At 39.1% G+C, this 25,871-nt stretch overlaps 1 protein-coding gene across 3 annotated transcripts in view; it reads right to left on the bottom strand.

The window, feature by feature from the left end:
• MST1 (macrophage stimulating 1) overlaps nucleotides 1–25,871 on the bottom strand; it is a 442,641-nt gene that overhangs the window by 56,803 nt on the left and 359,967 nt on the right. For all 3 annotated transcript variants that reach the window (XM_044077787.1, XM_044077790.1, XM_044077788.1), the window contains exon 15: nucleotides 1,428–1,574. In XM_044077787.1, coding sequence (XP_043933722.1) covers nucleotides 1,428–1,574 — 147 coding nt within the window. The remainder of the gene's footprint in view (nucleotides 1–1,427; nucleotides 1,575–25,871) is intronic.

The raw sequence follows: 25,871 nt of genomic DNA, 5'->3' as shown, positions 1-25,871 counted from the left end.
AAATGTAGAGTGTGAGTCTTGGGACATGGTTGGGGACCTATAGCAGGCTACAACCTGAATCGCTGTCTTACCCAATGTTAGCTGCACCTGACGTATCTCTGATGCGTTACGTTGGGCTACCAGTCTGGAGGTGTGCGCATCCTTTATGAATATGGAAACACCACTGCCTTTGGAACTTCAGCCTGGTAGTGCAGGGGTGCTTTCTGGTGCTTTAAACATGTTGATGAATTGGTTATTTACTCGAGGCAGAGGCATGTGATATACCTGAAAAATCCCTGTAGCAAGCAAGGTCTCCTCATGCCCATAACACTAAAATAAAATGTGGAGACAGTGCACAATGTATATTTCTAGCAACCCTATTTGCCTCCTAACATTATACGCTACCTAATTAAGTCCTTCCTAACCTGTAAAAAAATGCATCATTACCTACGTAATAATTAACATTAGAATACTCAAAAAGCAACTTGTATATTAATCAGAAGAACCCAAAGCACGATACTGTATCTACACAGATTCATCTTAGCACACACGTTTCTATACTCAACATCATCAAATCTACCACACACATCCAGTTATATCCACTTCCAAAATACACATCTGTCCATGTCTTAGCAAACGTCTTAATGCCATCATCATCATCAGTGTACTATTCTCCCCATATTTCAGAATTTACAAGCAGACTTCTAACCTTACACCTACTTTGTACTGCTTCATTTCCTACCACCATTAGCCAAGTACTCACATCATATTTACAGCTACAAATGTTTTCACTATAATAAATTCTCACTTTCATTGTTTCAGTATCAGCAAAAGTCCTTAATCGATAACCTTACTTGTGCTACCATGCTATTCTTGGAAAAAATAAGTTCTTCCACCTCAGTATACATTTCCAAGTTAAAGTATCATTACATTGCTGCCTCTGTGCTCCAGTAATTCTTTTGTCCACTTACCACATGTTTATTTCCAGCTAGGAACATGGTATGTGCATATATCAGTGTTACATAATATATGTTTGTTAATGCCTCATGAGATATCCTAGTCTCCATAGTTGCACATACTGTACATATTCATTTCCCATGTTTTGCTAGGTAATGAAGCTTTTCAACTTGTGTCTGTTGCAAATGGACATTGCTCAAAATAGATCTACCCAACTTTCAAACAGGAGTAAAGAAATAAAACATTCTATAAATTAATACAGTTGCACATTACTTGGCCTTCTTCCTATTTACTTACAATGAGCATAAAGTTATGTTGTGTCTTCTTTTCAAAAAAGATGCTACTGTTATTATCATGACACCTCATCTGTGTGTGGGGGTTATAACATTCAAAGAAAAAGTTATAACATAATCAGCTTAGGATCTGTTCAGAGCTTTGTTGGCATAAATGCTCATTGTTAAGGAGGTTAGATATTTTTACTCTGTCCTTACCGTGCAAGTTTTAGCATCACCAGATAGGACTCTGCTGGGCCACAGAAAATCTTACTAATTGGAATGGCCTGCTTCTGTGGATCATTGGCTTGTGGCTTTATAAACAAAGTGCCCATCCAGGCCTCATATCCTTGAGGATCCAAGTCACTGAAAGTAAAGAAATGCAGTTATTCTGGAATCCTATGTCAAGCAAAATTGCATGTTTGTGTTAGTATTAGATAACTGAAGCATTCATTTTCAGCTGATAACAACTCAGAAAATTTGATTTAACAGTAGCGATTTCTACAACATCATAAAACAAGAATGTTTTTGGGTGTAGAATGTTTTGGGTACTCTCCCTGCCCCTCCAAGTCCCAACATGATCTGATGTACTATATCATCATAAAAGCCGACACAACAATTTGATTTGGGGAAAGTACAGTTTTGTACCTACCATAAATGTAGATGTCCGATAGGTATGCATCTGCAGTCATAACATATGGGTTGTCCTGCCTCAGGCAGCCCTTCAGATTCCAAAGTCTGGGTCTGGCCTCGGCTGATCGCACTTGGCTCGCTACATCAGAAAAAAGCATCACTCAGTTTTTCTTGCCCCAGATGCCAGGTGCCCTCTAAGAAGGCTAAATTTGGAGAAAATGCCAAAAAATTGCAAAAATATATACATATATATAAATATATTAATACAAACAAATACACCACAACAGATTCCCCCAGCTAGCTAATAGAGGGGTAAGCACCCTAGGAATACCACAGAGGGGAAGGAGGGAGAGTAAACCTGACTGCAGATGCATACCTATCAGACATCTACATTTATGGTAGGTACAAAACTGTACTATGTCCTTCAAGGATGCATCTGCAGTCATAACATATGGGTAGAATAGCATAGCCAATCTGGGGGTGGAGGTACTAAGAAAAAGATGGTGTAGTTAAGAGAGGACTGCAGTAGCAAAGCCTGCTCTGGATCTGGAGTATAAGGGTAAATTGTAATGCTTGGCAAAGTATGCAGGTAGCAGCTTCTAAAATGTCCTTGGTAGCCACCCTCTTAGGAAGGCTGTAGTGGTGGCTGTGGCTCGTGGAATGAGGCCTAATATTCACAGGAACAGTCTTTCCATGAAAGGAGTAGCATGCAATTTCCTATCCATTTTGAGATTGTCTGTTTGGAAATTGCTTTTCCTTGTGTCCCAGCAGCATATGCTACAAACAGTTGGTCAGTCTTTCTGTAACTTTTAGTTCTGTCCAAGTAGTAGCGGTATCCAGAGTGTGCAGAAGTTTCTCCCCTTTATTTTGTGGATTTGGGAAGAAGGTATGCAAATGAATTGCTTGGTTCAAGGATACTCTAGATACCACCTTTGGCATAAAGGTTGGGTTGGTTCTTAATGAGACTCTGTCCTGATGAAAAATAAGAAATGGCTGCACTGCCATTAACGCTTGTAACTCAGATACTCTTCTTGCTGAAGTTATGGCCAGAAGGAATGCAGTTTTCCAGGATAGAAACTGTGAATCTGCCGATGCTGCTGGTTCAAATGGAGGAAGTGTTAGTTTTTCCAGCACAAAGTTAAGGTCCCAAGTAGGTAAAGGTGGTCTCCTTGGAGAATTGATGTTCTTGATTCCTCTGAGAAATTGTCTTAAGAGGGGATGTGAAAAGACAGGAGGATTTACATTGTATTCTGCTGAAATTGCTGAGGCATGTATTTTAATGGAAAAATAAGACAGGCCATCGTGGAACAATTCTGCTAAGTATTCCAGTATATGTGCCATGTTCATCACTGTCACATCAAGGCCTTTTGTTGTGTTCCAACTGAAATCTTTTCCATTTTGCTGAGTATGCCTTCCTTGTGGAATAATAATGTCCTTTACCCTCTGGGATAAGCTGTCCTGGGAAGGAGTCATGGTATTCTCCAGGCAGTTAGCTGCAAGGTCTTTAGGTTGGGATGCAGGATCTTGTAATTGTTCTGCGTCAGAAGAAGAGGCCATAATGGGAGAGGCCACGGTTTCATCTGTGATAAGCTCTTCAACAGTGTGTACCAATGCTGCCTTGGCCAGTCTGGAGCTATCAGAATCACTTTTGGCTGTTCTGCCCTGATCTTCAGTAAAACCTTGGACATTAATGGGATTGGTGGGAAAGCATAGACTTTTCGATCTTTCCAGCTGAATGAGAGAGAGTCCACCTTCCATGCTTGTGGATGGTATATCCTTGTGCAAAAAAGTTTCAGTTGATGATTGTGGGGAGAGGCGAACAGATCTACCTCGGGCCTTCCCCATGCCTGTGTTATGAGTAAGAAGATGTCTGGGTGCAGCATCCATTCGTGTACATCTGTGGTAGTTCTGCTTAAGCTGTCTGCCAGAGTATTGTCTTTCCCTGGCATGAATTGGGCCTGTAGTTGTATATTTTGTTTCAAACAAAGATCCCATAGATTCATAGCCAGTCTGCATAGAGGGTAGGAATGCGTGCCTCCTTGCTTGTTTATGTACCACATAACTGTGGTGCTGTCTGTCCTTATTAGCAGGTGGCCTTGTTGAAGGAAAGGTTTGAAAGCCTCGATTGCATGCATCACTTCCAGCATTTCCTTTTGGTTTATGTGCATTTGCATCTGCCCTTGAGACCATAGGCCTCGGATACATTTGTCCTCCATGTGCGCCCCCCCAACCTTGGTCTGAAGCGTCCGTGGTGATGATTTGGTTTGCTTTTGGCTTCAAGAAAGGCAACCCTCGGTTGGTCTGGCAGGCTAGAGCCCACCACGGGAATTCCTTCTGAAGGCAAGGTATGATTGGAATCAGAGTTTCTAAGCTGTGACTGTACTGAGTCCATACACTCCTTAGGTACCATTGTAATCTTCTCATATGCAGCCTGGCTTGTGGGATTAATATTATGCAGGATGCCATGAAACCCAGGGCCTGCAGGATTTTCCTTGCAGTTAGTTGAGTTTGTCTTATCAGATTCTTGAAGTAATCTGGAAGTTGTTTCTGCTTTTCTTCTGTGAGAAAGGCCATTTGGGTGCCAGATCTGCACCCAAAAGGTTATCCTTTGGGATGGCACAAGTCTTGATTTTTGGATGTTGACTGTGTATCCCAAGGCCTGTAGTAGCTGGATGGCATAGTCCAAGTCCTTTACATCAGGCAGTCGTCCAGATATGGGTAGATTTGAATGAAGTCTGCAGTGTGCAATTACTGATGCCAGGCATTTCGTGAACACTCTGGGTGCAGTATGAGAATTGATAATGCTCTGATCCTGCAAGAAATCTGAGGTGTCTTCTGCAACTTTGTCGAATGGGGACATGCAGGTATGCCTCCTTGAGATCTAGAGTCACCAGCCAAGACTCCTTGCCCAGCATGGGAAGAAGTTGCTGTAGGGTCAGCATCTTGAACACAATACAGATCGAGAATAGGCCTCCATTGTTTTTCTTTTCTTGGAACAAGGAATAGCCTTGAATAAAAACCTTGGCCTTGTTCTGAAAGAGGAACCTTTTCTATGGCTTTCATTTGTAGCAATTTGGTGATTTGCTTCAAAGCCTCCGCCCTCTGATTTGGTGGCAGGTCTGGCATTCCTTGTCTTTTTGGCAATGTGTGGAAATGGAACCTGTATCCTTTGTCTATTATTTGCAGTGTCCATGAGTCCCTTGTAATGTAATGCCAATTTTCTGAAAATAAAGAAAAGCTTCCCGCCCAATGGTGCTTCTAATTGAGCCCTGGTCGATGGCGTCAGAAGTAAGTCATTGTGTTTGTCCTGGTGTAGCAGTTGTTGTTGCTGTAGCTGCACTACCTCTCTGGTTGGGTGGCTGCCACTGACGACCTCTGTAGTGGCCTCTAGCCCCCTACCTCTGGTATGCCTGTTCCTGCCTCTCTGTGGTCTGTCTGAATCTGGAAAGGACCAATTCTTAGTAGGCCAATTTCTGCTGAATCTCGGTGGTTGTACCTGCAGGAAATCCTTGACTATTTGCAGAGATTTTGCCTTTTCTTCATACTTCTTTAAGACCTCCTGGGCTGTGGAACCAAATAATTTTTGTTTTTCCATTGGAGCATCCAGGAGCTTAGCTTTAACAAGCTTGTTCCTTCAACCAGGCATGCCTTCGTATAACTGCCCCTGTCATTGCTGACCTACCTGAAGCTTCCAGTGCATCATAGCCACATTGCAGAAAATGGTTGCTAACCTGCTGTGAGTTATGTACCAGATCCTGGAGAGATTTACGGTCAAGGGGCTCAGAGGAGGAACGTTTCTTATACAATTCATCTAACAAATACTCTTGGTACTGAATCATATGGAATTGACAATTTAATGCCCTCATAGAAAGAGTTGCAGAAGTATATACTTTCTTTCCCTATCGCTCTAAAGCTCTAGATTCCCTTTCAGAAGGTAAAGGATTTTTAGCAGTGGCAGCTCCTGTGAAATGGTTTCTGGGTCTGCAGTGTGGGCCTTGTACAGGTGAAAGTGAGAATCCGACCCTGTAGTACCTATCAGGTTTGTGGCAGGAGCCGGAGCAGAGAATCAGGGCTGTACTAGCATCAGAGTACACATCATCAACAACATTCAAAACAGGAGGTATAGCCAAAGGCCTATGCTGAGGTAAATGTAAAAAGGTCCTTAATCTTTTTCTGGAATCAGAAAATTCCTGGCCCTGCCATTGAAAATGCTCTCTCATGGAATGCAGTGTCTCACCAAAAGAAAATTCTTCAGGAGGGGAGGCTGAAGGAATAGATTCTTCAGCATCAGAATCTGTTGGTGCTCTGACAATACAGATTCATCCGTGGACTCATCTGAAGAGTCCCTGGGCCTTTATCTGGAGGTGCCCTGTCAAGGTCCTCTGCTAAGCTAAGAATTTGAGTGCTGGTAGAAGGCCTCTGAGAGGTGAACTTGGGAGGCAAGGCTTTTTGAGTCTGGCAGCTTTAGCCCTAGAGAAGGCCTTAATGGACATGGATGCAGGGGTCTGGCTGCACCACGCAGGGGTGGATTTGTCCTGGACACTGGTTTCCGTAGGTAGTTCAATAACCGACGGACTCGGTTTCAGCTGAAACCGGACACACCGCTGTAGGCCTGCGACGAGGTTTCTTCAACGCAACCCCCGCGGAGGCCAGTCCTTGTCCTTCCGCTTTTTAACTATATGTGAAGTCGGAGTCTCCGGCGGCATTATATAATCACAGGCAGAGCAGGCTGAGATGTCATGGTCTGGGCCTAAGCAAGGTAGACAGTAAGAGTGGAAATCCAAGTTAAACAATTATTTATTTTATCTGACATAAGAGTCCCGAATCAAAGGAGCTGCTGACCCTGCACTTGAAAGGCTGCTTCAGAAAGACTGAGGTTGGAGCAAGTGCAGGACAACCCATATGTTATGACTGCAGATGCATCCTTGAAGGACATCTGGAATGTTAACCTTTTAACTCAATAAACCCTAGCAACACTACTGGTGTTTCTCAATGATCATTCTGATGATGCCTCTGTGTGTCTAGTAATCCTGTTCATATTTACATTAATAATCCCAAAACCATATATAATGTACAAGCTATTAAAAGATTTCATCTTAAAGCTTACATTATGGGCAACACAACTGCATTGATACTTACCCTCTATTTAGTGCATCTAAAGTGATTGAAAAAAGTTGCTATCGGCTTTCATTTTGTGGCTTTGAATTGAATAAATTCTACTTGGACTACCTGGATTTGTGATTCGTTTCACTATTTTGTTGTGGAGTGGGGCCATCCTGCATCCTTGTGTGCCTTTGGTGTGCTTTTCTGCAACAGTTTTTTGTTTCCTGTGTTTTCTGGTTTGCGATGGCTAATGAGGACACTTTGGGTGCTTCTCCCCAACTTTTGACTCAGAGCTCCAAATTTGGAGTCTTACAACAAGCAGTTATTGATTTTACCAATATTGTTCAAAACCTTACTCAGAAAGTGGATTTTTTTTTTAACTATGCCCCCTGGTGATGTCAGATGCAACTTGAATTCATCTGTTGAGAGAGACTCGGCGCCTTCCAACCTTCGGAACACCATGAATGATTTTAACTTGTTTAATTCTACTCAGCATGCTTCTACGAGTGGTAACTCATCTCTGGACCTGAATATGAATACGAATAATCTTATTAATAATTCTATTCCTTGCGGACAGTACCTTATACATACTGATCAGTGCTGTCAGAGCTCTACAACCATTCCCCCATTAGAGGACTGGCTAACAGCAGCTATTTCTCTCAATAATGGAAAAGGAAGCAGAACTCAAGCTGGTAATAAGAGTTTACATTACCTCTTGGCTGAATTTGACTATTACTTACCAAAAATTAAATGGTTACAGTAAGACAATGCTTATTTTCTAGAATGTATTAAGGAAAAGGTTGTACTTAAGGGGCTACGCATGTGGCGTTACCCTAATGGACTAAAAGCAGTTTTTCTACTTTTTAACAAATTGACTGCCTTATTTGACCAACATGGTACGGATTATATGAATTTGATTGTCAAACATAATGAATTACTTACTAATGAATTAATGGAGACTGTTACTGATTTGGAGAATGTTATTTGTGCGCATACACAATATAATGATTTTAAATATGAGCATGTTCGAATTTTTAAAAGTATTGATCAACTTACTTCTAATATCAGGGCTCATAAGATAAAAAAATTAAGTAGAGATAAAACTGATTACAATAAAGGTATATCCTACCCTAATCCTCCACCCTCTCAAAAATGGGGTAATAAATTTGTTGCACACAATGAGACTTTTAATAATAATTTCCAAGCATGTTTCCCACATGTTGATTCAGAAGAGACTTTTTTAGACCAGGAAGAGTCCCCCCCCCCCGAGACGCTCAAAGTGTCTAAAAAACAGGGCCCCCCCACCATTCAATGGGAGAGTGAAGAATTATTCAACCTCACATTAACTGAACAATCAGTGGAGCAGGGGGGAGAAGGTCAACAGGAGGGGGAGGAATTTCTACAATCGAGCTTGGAACAACAGGAATTAATTAATTTTGGTTTTGGTTGTTATGATAATAATGATACAGTAATGTCAAGTTCCTCAGATGATCATTCTGACCATTTTCTACCCCCATGCACTACCATAACCAATTCATTAGGTGATGTTAAGATATACAACTTTTCAAATGTATGTTTACACATGTTGTTGTTGTTGTTGTTGTGACTTTCGGCTTTTCCTGGTTAGGGGTCACCACAGCGGAATGATCACTGTAATGTTTTTGCAAAGGGTTTCACTTTTGTACCTTGGCAATGCAGTAATGCGGCTAACACCTTAATGATATGAAATTATATACCCGCAAGTTGAATCTGAGAGTTTTGTTTCAGAACTCCTTCACTGACCAATTTATTAACCCTCTTGCTATTTCCGGCACATACAACCTCCCACTTCATCCTATGATTTTACTGTTCAAAAGAATGTGCGAACTAGATATTCGTAACATAACCTCTAGGCATAGGAGGACGAATGATATGAACAACAAAGAGAGTGATACTATTAAGGAAATTAAGGATCTTTTTGGACAGAATCAGAATCATGAAACCCAATAAGGGGGGAGGAGTTGTTTTAATGAATCTAGAGGATTATAACAAAAAAATGCTGATTCTGAATGGAAAAGCTTATGTAAGATCATCCATAAGCAAATTAAATGGCGCATATACAAAAATCAAGAATTAATTACAGGACATTTTTATTGAAGGATCTTTATCAATTGATGTTTTACATCCGAAGGTGTTAGTAATGCTTGGTTTACCGAAATTACATAAAAAATTGTTACAACCTCCCATGCATCCCATAGTGGATTCAAAAGGTTCTATTACACATCCCCTTGCAAAACACTTAGATTCTGAGTTGAAACATTTAATATATAGTGAAGCTCACATATTTAAAGATTCAAAGAGCTTTTTGAAATCAGTTAATAATATATCTTTTAAGGACACTTATATGTTTCTAACTATTGACATCAAAGACCTATATTCAGTTATTCCTCACAATATTGACCTTGATTGGTTTAGTGAGTTTCTTTATGAGAAGAATGTCAAACATTTTGATGTGCTAGTATACACACATCTTATGGAAATAATACTCAAGAATAATTTTATTCTATTTAATAATGAGATTTTCCTACAACAAGAGGGAGTGGCCATGGGTTCAGACTGTGGCTAATGTAGTAGTGACACAATGGGAGAAAAAAATTTTATTCCCTCCCATTTTTTTATACATACATAAAGTACTACCCCCGCTATCTGGATGATATTTTTATCTTGTGGGATGGGCCTTATGGTTTAACCAATGGTTTTATGTCATTCATTGATTCTATCACACAATTCTTGAAGTTTACCCACAATTTTGATTTACATGAGATTTCATTTCTTGGCATTCTTTTAACTAAGGACTATCAGAATAAAAAAAATGACATCCAAGATTTATAGAAAGGAGACGTACTCCAATTCGTTGCTCCACTATTCAAGTACTCATCCATTAAAACAAAAGAAAGCTATCGTTAAGGGGCAATTTGTTCATGCTGCACGGATGGTTTCGAACATGGATGAATTCCTAAATGAATGCGACTGCCTCAAGCATATGTTTTTGAAAAGAGGTTATCCAATTAAATTTGTTACAGACATTTTACTTGAGGCAGTTAATAAAAGGGAAAGAGGTTTCTATCTACCCCCCTTATCAGAACTTGAAATACTAAATACTTTCATTCTCATTGATATTACCTGCAGCAATAATGTTGGGAATAAGGATTATAGGACATCCTTTATTATGGTGTTCACATCTGATGGTTCTGAATTAAAGACTATTTTGGTCAAGAATTGGTCTATTTTAAGACAAGATAAGGGTGCAAGACAACATATAGATGCGAGTCCTACAACAGTATTTAAGAAGGTTAGAAATTTGAAGAGTGTTTTTGAAACTAAGCAAGTTTCACATAAACACAATGCGGGTTATGAGTAAATGTGGGATGTGTCACTTCCGTAAATACGTCAAGGAAGGGGACATGTTCAATATTAATAACAACATTGATAACAACAACATTAGAATTCACCACAGGTACAATAGTAATTATGAGAGAGTTATATATTGTGCTATGTGTAACCACTGTTGCTGTTACTGCACTGAGAAAACTGACAGAAAATTTAAAAAAATGTGTTTACGAGCACTTATATGACATTAGAACAAAAAAGGAAACAAATGCCTAAAGTAAGCACATATTAGAAAATGAAGGACATTTTTTCACTTTTTTGTCATTGATAATATTTCAACAGAAATTAGAGGTGGTGCTTGGTCAATTCTTTTATAGAAAAGGGAGCTTTACTGGCAGTTGCTCTTAGACGCAGGCAACTGGCCAGGGTTGAATGAAAACATCTCTATTAGCTCCCTATTAAGACTTAAGGCATTAGAGAGATAATTTATATTGATTATAATTCTATTTTTAATTGTCTGTTTTATATATATATATATATATATATATATATATATATATATATATATATATATATACATTCTTGACATGCAATCATAAGTATTTTTATGAGTATAATTGTTGCTTATATAGGTCCAGTACATGCTTTAAGGGGGCATGTCTTTTGTAATGTGTCATGCGACGTTTCTTAACTAGCCTTTAAAAAGTGCACTGTGTATTTTTATATAATCTGATGATGTTCTCTGGATACGGGACAAAAGCACTTATTGGCTTTCAGTTTGTGACTTTGAATTGAATAAATTCTACTTGGACTACCTGGATTGGGGATTCGTTTCACTATTTTGTTCTGGAGTGGGGCCATCCTGCATCCTAGTGCACCTTTGGTGTGTTTTTCTGCAACATATATGAATATTTGTTTGAACTGTGAGATTATAACTTGATTTTGTCAAAAAGCTCTGGATGCAACGAGTGGAAGTTAGAATATAAGCATCCAAAACTCCACTGGATAAAAAGATTAAGATTTGCGTCCCAAACTTTTACTGTTACACTATTTCACATTTAACAAAGAGTTCACGTTAGTATACGAACATCACATATCCAAGATTAACTAAGTGAGTGAAACATATCGCTGTGTAACTCACAACCTTCTTTCACTTGCTAAATTACAAAACGCTGAATCATAAGCATTCTGCACAGAATGCTGATTTTTTCATATCTGTGGATCAATTAGAAGTGTAGGGAAAGTGCATTAGAAAATATGTTCACATTACAACACAATATGCATAAATGTATGTCAGAAGTAAAGTTAAGAACAAAAAGGACATCTTCCTCCTTATGCAGAGAAGTAAACCTCCTTGTACTCAATACTCTTGTTATTTAAATATTAAAAACCAAAGTCACACAAATTTGCAGGTAAGGAAAATAGTTTTCTGCCAACATCAATTATTTCCTTTACTCTGAGACTGTATGACATCAGAGATGGAATACGTCATTAGTAGGGATATTAGGGTGCATCCCCACATGTTTTATGCAAGGGATGCTTGCCTGTCTGCATAACATAGTTATATTTGTGCTTCAAATGTATAACAAATAAAACAAGACACATGGCTGAGAACCAAAGAACAATTCACTTTTAATGAGATGTTAGCGCTTTCACGACCCACACGGTCGCTTCCTCAGATCATATAAAAGATTGAAACAGAATGCAATATATATACAGATAACATCCAATAGAAAGATAACATTCAAACATCATGTATCCAATCAGATAAAAGCATGAAACACTTTAAAACGACTACAAAGTAGCAAGCTAGTATCACATGTATAATAGGCTATTAAAGAAATATCAACTTAAGAGAACCCCAGTTATCTAGTTAAACTGCAGGACTTCGAGACAGTTTCAATGTAGATCAGTGTGTGTGCTATACCTTTAAGAAGCTTTCCAGTGAGTCAGCACATGCATATAAGTACTGAGCATGTGCAAGCAAGAGTGCCATTTTGAGTGAGCAGCCAGAGTGTGAGCATGCAGTTATGTAGTCAGTCAGTTAGTTTGATAGTTTGTGTAAGTTTAATGTTCCTGCCATTCATCCTGATGTATTTGTATGCAATAAACTACTTAAATGAACACCAAAGCCTCAACATCTTCTTAATGCATGTAAGAAGAGTGACACGGTGTCAATTTGGGATCCAGGGTTACAGCCATGAGGCAACTAGTTAAAGTTGTAGAAATATACAGGAGTGAATCATCCCCACTGCTCGAATGACTCACAAAACAGGTCAGAAACAAATTCCAGGTACTAAAACTTGTTTAAATGATTTCTTTTGCTATAAATCTAAAACAAAGCACTCAAAATGCTCAAAACAAATTTCGTATTAAGCAAAATGTCAGAAACTGTGACATACTGATAAAAAAATTTAAATAATTACAAAAACATTTGAAACAATATCCGAATCACATAAAATGTATAAAAAAAAAGGAACAATGACTGTATTTTTCTGCTATGACCTACTTTTTTGTATTAACTAAAGATATTCAAAATATCTGAAATGTTCAAAGTGTTTGCAAAGTACAGTCATTTCAAAGAATATTTTGCAAAGTACAGTTGTTTCAAAGCATATTCCTCAGAATACAGTACTTTTGAAGAATTGATTGTGCATTTGAATATTATTACAAGCACCTGGTGTGTGTGCATGTTCATACATAATTACAAGGGCCATTTTGCATTGTGTTTTACTATAATCTATGGGCATGGCAGCAGGTTTTCTCAGACCTGCACCACTTGTGTTTGATAACAATATTGCAGAAAATTGGAGAGTGTTTGAGCAGGAATATGATATTTTCATACAGGCTGCTTTTTCTGACAAAGATGCACATGCAAAATAATTTATTCTGCTTAATTTAGCTGGTTCAGAGGCCATTAAAAAAAAGCATTCATTTGTGTATGCACTTGCTGTGTTTGCAGGGGAGGGGGAAGACTGCCATGTAGTGGTATTGGCTGAAACAAGGGAAGACCTTGAATGCTTAAAATGTAAATTTAGAGTAATGTGTAACCCCCAAATGAATATTACAATGGAAAGGAACTTATTTTACACAACAGATCAAAAGCCTGGTGAAACTTTTGCAGCATATATAACTGACTTGAGAAATAAGGCTAAACTGTGCAGATTTGGTGATTTGAGAGATGAGCTGATAAAAGACAGGCTTGTGTGTAGTATTAATAATGACACAGTGAGAAAGATTTTGCTTTGAAACAGTGACTTGACATCAAATAAGGCCATTGAGATTTGTCAGATATATGAGCTTACAGAAAAGCACACCAGTATGCTTACAAATGAGAATAGCTGCAGAAGGCACAGTGACAGAGCTCATGTTGATAGTATACAGCACATGATTAAAAGAAACAGGCCCAAGCACATGGCAGCTACTGCAGGTCCTGAAACAGTCCCTGGGAAACCCTGAGTCTTTCCTGAAAATTCCAGGGCATGCTCAGTGAAGTGCAAGGGTGAGTCAACAAAGTCAAAACATGTGCCTCCACTCAGCTTCATAGTCAACTGTCATAACTGTGGTGGAAAACATGAACATAAATGAGAAAAGTGCTTAGCTTCTGTTCAGTAGTGTCATTCTTGCAATAAGTAGAATCATTTCAAAAGGTTCTGTAAATCAAATTAAAGGTGGCCTAATGGTTAAGGTGTTTGCCTTACAAACACAAGGTGCAGGGTTTGAATCTCACAAGGGATAATTGGCTGGGCTTAAAATGGCTTGCAAGGGCAGTTAGCCTAGTACTAATCTATGAAATAAGGCACATTCTTTTACTAAAAGAGGGCTTTCCAAGAGGCAAATTGATCAATTAGAAAGCTGCAACCCTACTTTTTATGTTGATGGTGTGTCTGTGCTTGGTGAAACAGTTAATGCAGTAGATTTGTGGCAAATAAGGAGATCTTTTGTACTGTTTGGATTAATGGGAGTCCTGTAGAGCTCAAAATATATACTGGCTCAAAGTGCAATGTTATGTCAGCAGAAACATTTGCTAGAGTAAAAGCTGCAGAACAACTTAATTTGACAAAGTGTGCAAAGCTTGTCGCTTATGGTGGTGAAGAGAATCAAACCAAAGGATCAGTAATGCTTTCATGTCACTCTGCTGAGAACATCTATGACTTGCAGTTTAACATAGTTAAGAGACATGTACAGTCATTATTAGGCCTCAGAGACAGTTTGAAATTGGACTGCTTTCATTTAATAAAGAAGTTCACCATGTAAGCCTGCATGACAACAGCTCAAATTTTGCCCAAACTATTTTTTCTGAGTATGCTGATATTTTTGCAGACAAACTAGGCAATCTGCCAGTATTGTACTCTATGACGTTATACCCAGATGTCATCTCAGTTATCAGACGAGCACAGAAAGTTCCAGTAGCTATGCAAAGCAGAGTCAAAGCCAAGCTAGGCAAAATAGTGCAGCTAGGAGTATAATTTGTCCAGTAGAAGAACCTACTGAATGGGTATCCTCCATGGTAGTAGCTCATAATAAAAGCTGAGATGATGTCAGAAATTGTATTGATCCAAATGATCTAAACAAAGCATTAAAAAGACCTCATCATTCAATGTGCACAGTCAAAGAGGTTGCTGCCCTTATGCCAAATGCCACTTTTTTTTCTGTCTTAGATGCAAAGAGTTAATTCTGGCAAATTTTGCTTGACTGAAAATCTTCATTGTTAACCACATTCGGTACACCATTTGGAAGATACAGCTTTGTAAGAATGCCATTTGGAATAAATTATACCAGTGAAATCTTTCAGTGTGTGATGGAACAAATTGTTTTAGGTTATCCATGTGCTATTAGACTATATTCTAGTAGTAGCCAATGGTGAAGTCAAACATGACAGAAACCTCAAGATGGTTCTGGAAAGAGCACGTGAAGTGAATCTTAAGCTGAATCCTCAGAAGTGCAAGTTCAGGCTATGAGAAGTTACTTATGTTGGTCATTTGTTTACCACTTCAGGCTTACGACCAGATCCTTCAAGGTAAACGGCAGTTCTCAGGTTGCTAGCTCCAGACAATGTCTAAGCCCTACAATGTTTTCTTGACATGATCAACTATCTAGGTAAGTTCATTCCAGATTTAAGCCAACTTTCAGTACTGCTCAGACAGCCAACATGCAAAATGTAATTTGGTCATGGTCAGAACAGCACCAAAGAGTATTTCATGTCCTGAAACAGAAACTTGCTAATGCACCACCTCTCAGGTACTATGATGTTCAGAAACCAGTTACTCTTATCTGTGATGCTTCTAAGTTTGGTCTAGGTGCAGTCATTCTTCAACAGGGTGGACCAGTCGCCTATGCATCGAGAACTCTTACTCAGAATGAGATGCAATATGCCCAGATTGAGAAAGAGCTTTTAGCAATTGTGTTTGCATGTTCGAAGTTCCATGATTATATTTATGGTCGACCTATCCAGATTGAAACCGATCACCAACCTCTTGTTACTATTTTGAGAAAGCCTATGCTTACAGCTCCAGTTAAACTGCAATGCATGATGCTCAAATTGCAGAAGTACAGTTTCAATCTTCTTTACACAAAAGGCAAACGTCTTTATCTTGCTGCTACTTTATCTAGATCACCCAGAAAAAATACAGAACAGCATAACAATGAGTAACTTGATTTTGAAGTCATGGAAGTGAGAATTTTTCTTCCACACATCTTGATGAGCAAAAGAAGGGCTAGAAGTCTAGTATTTTGGCCTTCTATGTCAAGAAATATTGAGAAAGTACTTTCATCTTGCTCAGTATGTAATAGTACAAAGCTGCATCACCAGAAAGAGCCACTTCAGTTAAGCCAGATTCCTGAACTATATTGGTCAACAGTAGCCACAGATATCTTTGAGTGGAATTGTCAACATTACTTGGTGTTAGTAGACTCTTATTCATATTGGTTCAAGATTGACCTACTTCCCAACATAACTTCCAATACTGTCATTATTAAGTTGAAGTGACATTTTTCTGTCCATGGTAGTCCGCATAGAGTTATTTCTGACAATGGTGCACAATTTACAAGTCAACAGTTCAAGAAATTTGCAGAAGTGTGGGACTTTGTTCATATTACAAGTAGTCCTGAATACCCTCAGTCAAATGGCTTGGTTGAACATGGAGTTGAAAGGGCAAATCAGCTGTTGGAGAAATCCAGTCGTGACAATACTGATGTTTTTTTCAGCTTGTTAAATCTCAGAAACATTCCTTGTGATAATCATCTTGGTTCACCTGCCCAGAGACTTATGTCGAGACAAACCAGAACCACACTACCAATCAGCAGTAATGTGTTGGTTCCAAGTGCTAAGAACAACAAAGCAGTCAAAGCCCAAGTGTTGAAGAAGCGTTTGTGCAGATAATCTTACTATGCTAAAACCAGCAAACCACTCAGTTCATTGAAAAAAGGGGAGATAGGATGCAGACGTCAAAAGGTTTTGATCGCATCGGATTTGTGAAAGTTTGTGTCAAGAGCTGAGATTGTACATTGTGGAATCAAAAGGAATGGAATTCAGATGAAATCAGAAACATTTGTTACCAGTGTCCGAACCAGTGTTACAGCATCTTGCCTGTGACAAAGACTCTAGTTTTCAGAGTGACTTGTCCAATGTTCCTGTTCCAGAGGACATTCTGTTAGCAATTCCTGTTCCTGAGAAAATCCCTGAGACTCCTCAAGCATAAATTCCCCAGTGACTGTCCTAACTATTATGTCACGAGATCAGGTCGCATCTCAAAACCTACTTCCAGATACATGGCAACCTGGACACGACTGTTGTTTTTCTTTATTAGTGTCTGTATAATTGCATGTCTATTCAAATGTCGTTGTTTATATGAGACAGCCCAGTAAAGAGGGAGGATGTAAATCAGTGTGTGTGATATACCTTTAAGACGCTTTCCAGTGAGTCAGCACATGCATATAAGTACTGAGCACATGCAAGCTAGAGTGCCATTTTGAGTGAGCAGCCAGAGTGTGAGCATGCAGTTATGTAGTCAGCCAGTTAGTTAGATAGTTCGTTTAAGTTTAATGTTCCTGCCTCAACGTCTTCTTAATACATATAAGAAGAGTGACACAAACCAAGTCCCCTATCTGCTCTAAACTTAATAATCCATCGTAGTTTGGATTTCTGTAAAGTTACTAAAATCACCTAACTGAGGATTCTCGTGTAGCGTTTCAGTCACTAAAAACTTAAACCTATGTGAAATAGCTTCAGTATCTACATGTTTAGCCAAAGCATTTCTGATGTTATGAGTGTAAGTACTATAAACATGCTCCCTGATCCTTTTCCTTAGGGATTGATTTTACCTATATAAAAAGATGTCCTACAAGACTGTAAAGCTGTTGTTCTACTCTTTAAAACTCTTTAAAAAAAGTACAGCTGTGTAAGTAAATGCACGATAACAATGTGTGTTCAAGTGATCACTGCTGTAGTAGCCTTTGCTATATGGGTTATATACTGCTTAGGATATAGCAGCCAGCCAGTTTTCAAAGGTTAGGGACACCTTCCACATTTATAAATCATTACTAGCTTGAGCAGAGATGAAGAAAAAGAGCCGTTTGTTTGCCAAGCCCTCCAGAGCTTTCATGCTAACTGATAGAAGGATGATAGAGCCCTGAAAGAGGTCAGTTATCAGAAAATAAAAACAAAGGTCTTCACCCTGGCAACAAAAAACATATTAAAATAAGGAGGTGGAGGGAGGGAGCAGTTGCTGCAGCAGTAATCTTTCAAACATCTACTATTATGGTAAATTTACTTGCACAGCTGCACTGTGTTCATCATTTAATCACTGCTGCAGTAGCATTAGGTATATGAGCAGACAACCATAGCTTAAACTAACTGGGAGGAGGAAAGATGAGGGTCCAGAAGCCCCTGAAAATGGTCCTAGCTAAGCCAGTCCTAGACCTGGAGAAGGAATTTAGTTTCTAGTACTTCATAAAGATACATACAGAGGACCAAGTTGCTGATTCTAGAATACTTTTTGAATCCAACCATAAAGCTACAGATGAAGCCAGAATGCTGGTAGAGTGAACCTTGACCCTGACTAGAGTTGCTTTATTGTGGTGGGTATATCAAAAAGTAATACCTGAGACAATAATTTGGACAAAGTCTGCTTTGACACAGGTTGCCCTTTCTTCTTACCTTTATGCTGTTGTGACTTTCGGCTTTTCCCAGTTAGGGGTCGCCACAGCGGAACTCCGGTCCGCTAATGATTGGCAGTTGATTTTTACGTACCGAGTTGCCAGCCCTGACGCGCAACCTTCAATGAAGGTACGCCCATTCACACATGTCTCCACACAGAAGACGCTCTGAGAGTCGAACCGGACAGCGGCTTACTGTGAGGCGACAATGCTACCGCAGCACCACCTTACCTTTATAAGAAATTAATTACTAACCAGAATTTCAGAAAAATGGTAGTTTGTTCCATGGTAAAGCTGAAAAAGATGTCTGAATCCCAGGGAAGACTGGCACCAGTAGTTGGTGAAACAGGCAAGTATTGAAAAAGTCAAATTTTCCACCAAAAAACAGCGAAAAGCATTTAAACACTTAGTCCAGCCCCCGAAATAATTTCACTTAGCTTTTAGAAAAGAAGTTTTAACAACCTTTTGGCTCAAAAGTAAAAAAGTAACACTCCCAGTAAAACAGTAACTAAATCACACGACAGCTTATAAAAACACTTTTCCTAACTTAAAAGTAAAATTTTTACAATCAATCAATCAATCAATCAATCAATCAATCAATCAATAATTTTCAGTCAGAAAATAAGACATGGAAGGTTTTTCCCCAAAGGAAACTTAACTTCCCAGCAGGGTACTTTTCCGTTAAACCCCTACCACTTTGTGCTGCTGTGTTTTGCCCCTATTCTGCAAGTCTGGAAACCCTAATTCAACAGTTTAGTAAAGGAAAAAAAAGTGATACCTGGATATTAGTAGTAAAACTAAGTTTTATTTTAACGGAAAAGTACTGTGTATTGTATTGCACCATCGTAGGTTACAGTTATTAATCTGAGCTGACTGAATGAAGTAATTGTAAAAAGCACAGCATTTCTGCTTGCAGAAGTAAGCTTTTTGTAAGAAATAAACATAAAACATGTTACATTGTATATGTATTTGAACAGCCTGGGTTGTTTACATTTAGCCTTGGCTTTGTTCACAGAACGAGGGATATTCCTTGGAACAACAGTGAGCTCTGGATTGCGTCTACAATTAAATTGTCAGCTCCCATTTCAATGAATGGTGGACATTTATTGACTATGTCGGGTCGAAATTTTCTCTCTCGTAGGCTAGCAACAAGTTCTGCCATTAACTGTTTTTAGTGCATATACTGCGTAATTCTTTCTGAACACTACCATGTAAAACTGTAAATGCGAAGCAACTGTAAACGAGTCTCAAAAAGAACTCCTAGTGGCGTGGTGCTGTATTTTATCGTGAAACATCCGTTTCTAATACCGCTCCAACTTTGCAATATCTAATTTGATACAAAGGAGGGGGGGTGGCCTATTCTGGCAGGACACACTGAATAAACATGCTGCTGATAACAATCTGGGCACAACCAATCCGTAATGTAATTCTAGTTTCCAAAATAACAGGTTAAGTGTAAGACAGCTTGAATAATGGCAAAACACAGCAGCGTGAAGTGGTAGGGGTTTAACAGAAAAGTACCCCCAGCAGTTTAGAAGTGTCAGCCGACCATCGATCCTCAAATGCCTGTAAGAGGAGCACTTTCTGGTGGCAGGAAGGGCTAGGTGCCAAAACCACTCTCTTCAGCTCTGCTTTGAGTTGGTAATGCTTTGGGTGCATGGAAGTTGCTATTAAGCTTTGGAAGCTGGCAGGCTGTTATATCCTTAGCATGATATACAGTGGATATAAACTATTTACACATCCCTGTTAAAATGCCAGGTTTTTGTGATATAAAAAAATGAGACAACAATAAATCATTTCAAAACCTTTCCCAACTTTAATGTGACCTATAACCTGTACAATTCAGTTGAAAATCAAACAAATCTGTTAAGGGAAAAATATAAAAAATGTACAATAAGCTGGTTGCATAAGTGAGCACACCCTTAAACTAATACTTTGTTGAAGCACCTTTTGCTTTAATTACACCATTCAGTCTTCTTGGGTACAGACCTGCCATCAATTAAAGAGACTCTGATTAACCCCAAATAAAGTTCAGCTGTCCGAGTAGGATTTTCCTGACATTTACTCAGTTACCTACTACAGCAAACAGCAAAAGCCATGGTACGCAGACAGCTTACAAAGCATCAAAGGGATCTCATTGTTGAAAGGTATCAGTCAGGAGAAGGATACAAAAAAATTTCCAGAGCATTGTGAAGACAGTCATCAAAAAGTGGATAAAACATGGAACAACAGTGAAGTTGCAAAACACTGGATATCCCTTCAAAAGTGATGAAAAGACAAGACAAAAACTGGTCAGGGAGGCTGCCAAAAGACCAACAGCAACACTGAAGGAGCTGCAGGAATTTCTGGCAAGTACTGGTTGTGTACTTCATGAGACAACAGTCTCCTGTATTCTCCATATGTCTGGCCTATCGGGTAGGGTTGCAAGACGGAAGCCTTTTCTTACACAGAAAAACATCCAGGCCTTTCTAAAATTTGCAAAGCAATACATCAAGTCTCCCAAAAGCATGTGGAAAAATGTGTTATGATCTGATGAGACCAAGTTTGAACTTTTTGGCCACAATTCCAAAAAGTACATTTGGTGCAAAAATAACATTTTGCATCATCAAAAGAACACCATCCCCACGGTCAACCATGGTGGTGGCAGTATTATGTTTTTTTTGTTGCTTTTCTTCAGCTGGAACTGTGGCTTTAGTCAAGGTGGAGGGAATTATGAACAGTTCCAAATACCAGTCACTTTTGGCCCAAAACCTTCAGACATCTTCTAGAAAGCTGAAGATGAAGAGGAATTTCACCTTTCAACACGAGAATGACCCCAAGCATACATCCAAACCAATAAAAGAATGGCTTCACCAGAAGAAAATTAAAGTTTTGGAATGGCCCAGCCAGAGCCCAGACCTAAATCCAATAGAAAATCTGTGGGGTGACCTGAAGAGGGCTGTGCACAAGAGATAACCTCGCAATCCGACAGATTTGCCATGCTTATAGACTCCTACCCAAGAAGACTGAATGCTGTAATTAAATCAAAAGGTGCTTCAACAAAGTATTAGTTTAAGGGTGTGCACACTTATGCAACCAGCTTACTGTACATTTTTTTATTTTCTATATTTTTCCCCTAACAGATTTGTTTGCTTTTCAATTGAATTGTACAGGTTATAGGTCACATTAAAGGTAGGAAAAGTTTTGAAATGATTTATTGTGGTCTCATTTTTTATATCACAAAAACCTGGCATTTTAACATGTGAGTGTACACTTTTTATATCCACTCTAACCTATATAGTTAAAGCTACTGCAGAAGTGATCAAATGATGAACATAGAGGAATTTTTTTGTTCCCTCTACTGACTGGCAAAAACACAAGAAACACTTCCTAAAGCCGAAAACTGAACAGTCCTGCAAGACTGAAGGCTAACCTTTATTCTCTTTAAAAAAAGAAGAGGGTTTTTTTTGTTCTATCTGCTATATGGTGAAAACACAAAGTAGGTTTTAAATGTTTTGAAATGACCATCACTTAGTTGCAGTTGTTAGTTTATATGAGCTGAATGCTTGTACTATACTACTCTCTCACATCTGTATATGCTTACAAAATGTCTCCACCCTGAATAGTAAGATGAGTGATTGGAACACAGCCTTCTACTAAAGTCCTGCAGTACAGCAAACAACATCCACCTGTATAATGGTTGACTTCTACTGTTAGCAGGTCCACTTCCCCAGCTGCCAACAACCATACCTCCATTCAGCAAACATGTGTAACCTAAAGCATAATCAATAAGGTAACATTGTAGGCAATATTTGAAGAGAATACAGGTAAAGGAATCCAGACATGGAAAACTTTACAATACAAAAAATAAGAAGACAAAGAGGAAAAGTAGAAAAGGAGATTAGTAATGGATAAATTAAAGAAATAGAAAGTGAGGTTATAGAGTGCCTGTGAAGTGAAGGATTCAGTCTAGAAAATCTAATTCAGATTCAGATTAATTCCTCATATCTTCTGACTTCCTGAAGGAATTCTCCAACCTCTCTCCACACAAAATATTCTTTCCTCTCCTTCCCAAATAGAACTCAATCCATCTGAGCACCTTCCTTGTTCTACTTTATTAAAATCACTACCAAGCAAATTCCCCATTACCTGAAGAAATTCCACTTGACTCGGCCTCTGTACCAAATGGTTTGTGCCCTTTTTTACTTTATTACTGTGGAGACTACATCACCACACCCTAAAGCCTATCTTTAACCTTAGCCTCAGACAAAACACTAAGCCCACCTCAATCTGGAAGTCAGCCTTCATCAGGCCTATTCCTAAAGATGCAAAACTCTCCTCCACCAGCAACTACTATCCCATCTTCATACTTCCTACCCTCTGCAAAATGCTTGCTCTCAAACAACATGGGATGTTAAGAGTACACTGACTGTAGTCTGGGCTCTAACTGATGACATGCTGCCCAGCATGAATAAAAGAAATTAAATCTTACAGGTACTGTTTTCATTTACCTGGCTTGAACCGTGTAATAGTAGACTACATAATATTACTAGCCTACCACCTAAAACTGGCATCAGTCATATAGTGGTTCAAAGACTTCATGACTAAAAGAACTTTACTGTGAAGTTTGGCTCCTCCCTGTCACATACTGCCACTCATTTACTGTGAAGTTTGGCTCCTCCCTGTCACATACTGCCATTCATTTACTGTGAAGTTTGGCTCCTCCCTATCACATACTGCCACTCATTCACTGTGAAGTTTGGCTCCTCCCTGTCACATACTTCCACTCATTCAGGTAGACCACAGGGATCAATATTTGTCATAATATTCCTTCCCATTTTTATAAATAAATTATCCTTGACCTACCCCAGTAACAACAATTCTTATACGCCAATGTCATGGCTATCTACAGATCCATCCCAATTCTGCCACTAACAGTTTCCTTTTCCTGTTTTTTTGCAAAATATAATCCAAATCCCACTGCAAAACTGACCTTCTGGACATGAACCACTGGCTCACTCCAAAAAGCTTCTCCTTAAACCCCCTCCCAAAACAAGACTATGATCTTTGGTACTAAGAATAGATTTTCAAAAGTTTACAGCTTCCTCAAGCTTGTAGACCATCACAAGCACCTTACAGATACCACCACTTCATTCAGATGCACAGGCATATTAGCTTTCAGGAGCATATTCAAAAACTTGGGTCTAAAATCACCTACCTCCTTTTCTGGGTTCAGGAAAATATCTGATTTCTTTTCATCACCAGCTAGGACAGCCACTGGAAAAGATATCCTGCTCACACAACTTGTTTGCCACCTCCACTAACAAAAACAAATCATCAGCATTATAGAACTTGTCTAAAAATATGGTACGTCATTAAAAATTCCTCCCACCTCGAATACTACTGCCTTACTTTATCCAAAGCAAAGTGATTCTGAACACAACCCAGATCCAACCTATTTCTCAGCTCCCAACTATTGGAATTATCACCACCATCCCAGGCTACAACCTCAGAAGACAGTTGACCCTACTTTTCATCTCATCTACTTAGCTACATAGCTCTGCCTCAAGTTTCTCTGTACTTGCTGCAAAAGTATGTCAGTCCCTTCCTTACTATCTAATTACACTACGTTCAAGCCTCAGCTCAGACACGTTCTGTCTGAGTAATACTAATGCAGATGCTAGCAGACAGGATGTATCACTTAACTAACATTGCTCCGCACTAGGTTAATTTCCTCATAGTTTACCCCATTTACACCATTACTCTGTTGGCTACTATGTTTCTGCTTCTTGTAAATATGTACAGAGCATGTCTTTATTCTCACTGTCATGTGACTTTCACCAGTCTCTGACCCTCTGTCTCCTTGGATTCTGTGTCCTTACTATTACTTATACATTGCTTTGCCCTCAAAGCACCTTGTGTTACTCCTTACAATTTCCAAGGCTAAATCTTCTTCTCATTCTTTTCCTGCTACTCCATTAATCAAGGGCACTGGAACCATTGAGGGAGGGGAATAGAGCACCCCCCCCCCACTTTTAGAAGACCTCATTAGCCCTGGTGATAGCGGAAAAACAAAAACTCTATGGTAGTGTCTTTAAGGAGGACCGGGATTTATGCCAAACACAAACACAGTCCTAGGTATGAAATTTTAAACTTCCATTGCCCATACAGCACTTAGGGAGGAGTTTCAGGTAAGGAGATGTTTCAGATATATGTTGCTGCTTCTGTTCAGAGATGTTTGGGGAGATTGTGGTGCTTCTGTTTAGAGATGTTTGGGGAGAGTGTGCTGCTTCTGTTCAGAGATGTTTGGGGAGAGTGTGCTGCTTCTGTTCAGAGATGTTTGGGGGGAGTGTGTGTGTATGTGTGTGCTGCTTCTGTTCAGAGATGTTTGGTGTGTGTGTGTGTGTGTGTGTGTGTGTGTGTGTGTGTGTGTGTGTGTGCGTGTGTGTGTGTGTGTTTGTGTGTGTGAGAAAATGCCCCAGTTAGGTATACCTGGTGGTTAGTGTTACTCAGGCTCAAACCCTGTATCTTAGGTATAAGAAACAAGAGCCTGAATTCTCTACCTATACCACCACTTGTGATTCAATGAGTTGAGTGAGGATTTTCCAAGAAGATGAGAGCTTCAGGGGAAGAGAAGTTTAGTGCTGCTTATGCCGAGTCTGCTTGCACTGGTTTTGGAACAACAGGTAGTATACCTGCTTTTGATACAGAAGGCTGTGGGTTATACTCCCAGAGTATGCAGATGGATCACTGATACTGTACTGTGTTGTACTTTAAAGGGAGTGGATGCTGCAGTCCTGTTAATGTCCTCCTCTGGAGGAGTTACCTAGTAAATATGAACCTGTTATCAGTTTGCCATTCATTCCCTATTGCAATATTACTAGTTTATCATTTTTTAATGTAACAGGCAATTTATTCTTCAAGGGCAACAGGCACTTTATTTGTGGATGAAACAATAAAATATAAAGTTGTTCGCTAGCAGCGGTTCAGAGGAAGTCTCTGTAATAGAGAGGAAAGCGCTTAACTTCAATAAACTTGGTGTCCTTTGGATTGCTCACATTCCGCTGGTTGGTTCTTACATTATTATGCCTTTCAGTATGCAGTCCTTCTGCCATTAGTATGTCACAACCAACAGCGAGGTGTGTGACTGTTTCCAATTTGGTTTTACAAAACCTACATTTGTCTTTTTCTCCCACATGTTCAATGGACTTTGTAAACTTTGTACGTAGCCTCCTATCTTGGGCTGCCAATATTAACTTTTCATCTTTTGGTTTGAATTCGTCTTTCTTTAATCATTCCTGCATTCTTTCCTGATCAACATGAGGTTCTTCCAAAAGTTTTCTAAACTTGTAACTATATTTATGCATTTTCCAGATTTCTTGCCTTCTCATCTGGTCTTTCACCTTATATTCTTTCTTTTGT

This window comes from Protopterus annectens, chromosome 7.part0 (assembly GCF_019279795.1).
Source record: "Protopterus annectens isolate FY-2018-M chromosome 7.part0, PAN1.0, whole genome shotgun sequence".
Taxonomy (NCBI): domain Eukaryota; kingdom Metazoa; phylum Chordata; order Ceratodontiformes; family Protopteridae; genus Protopterus; species Protopterus annectens.
This window is presented reverse-complemented; position numbering and strand designations above follow the sequence as displayed.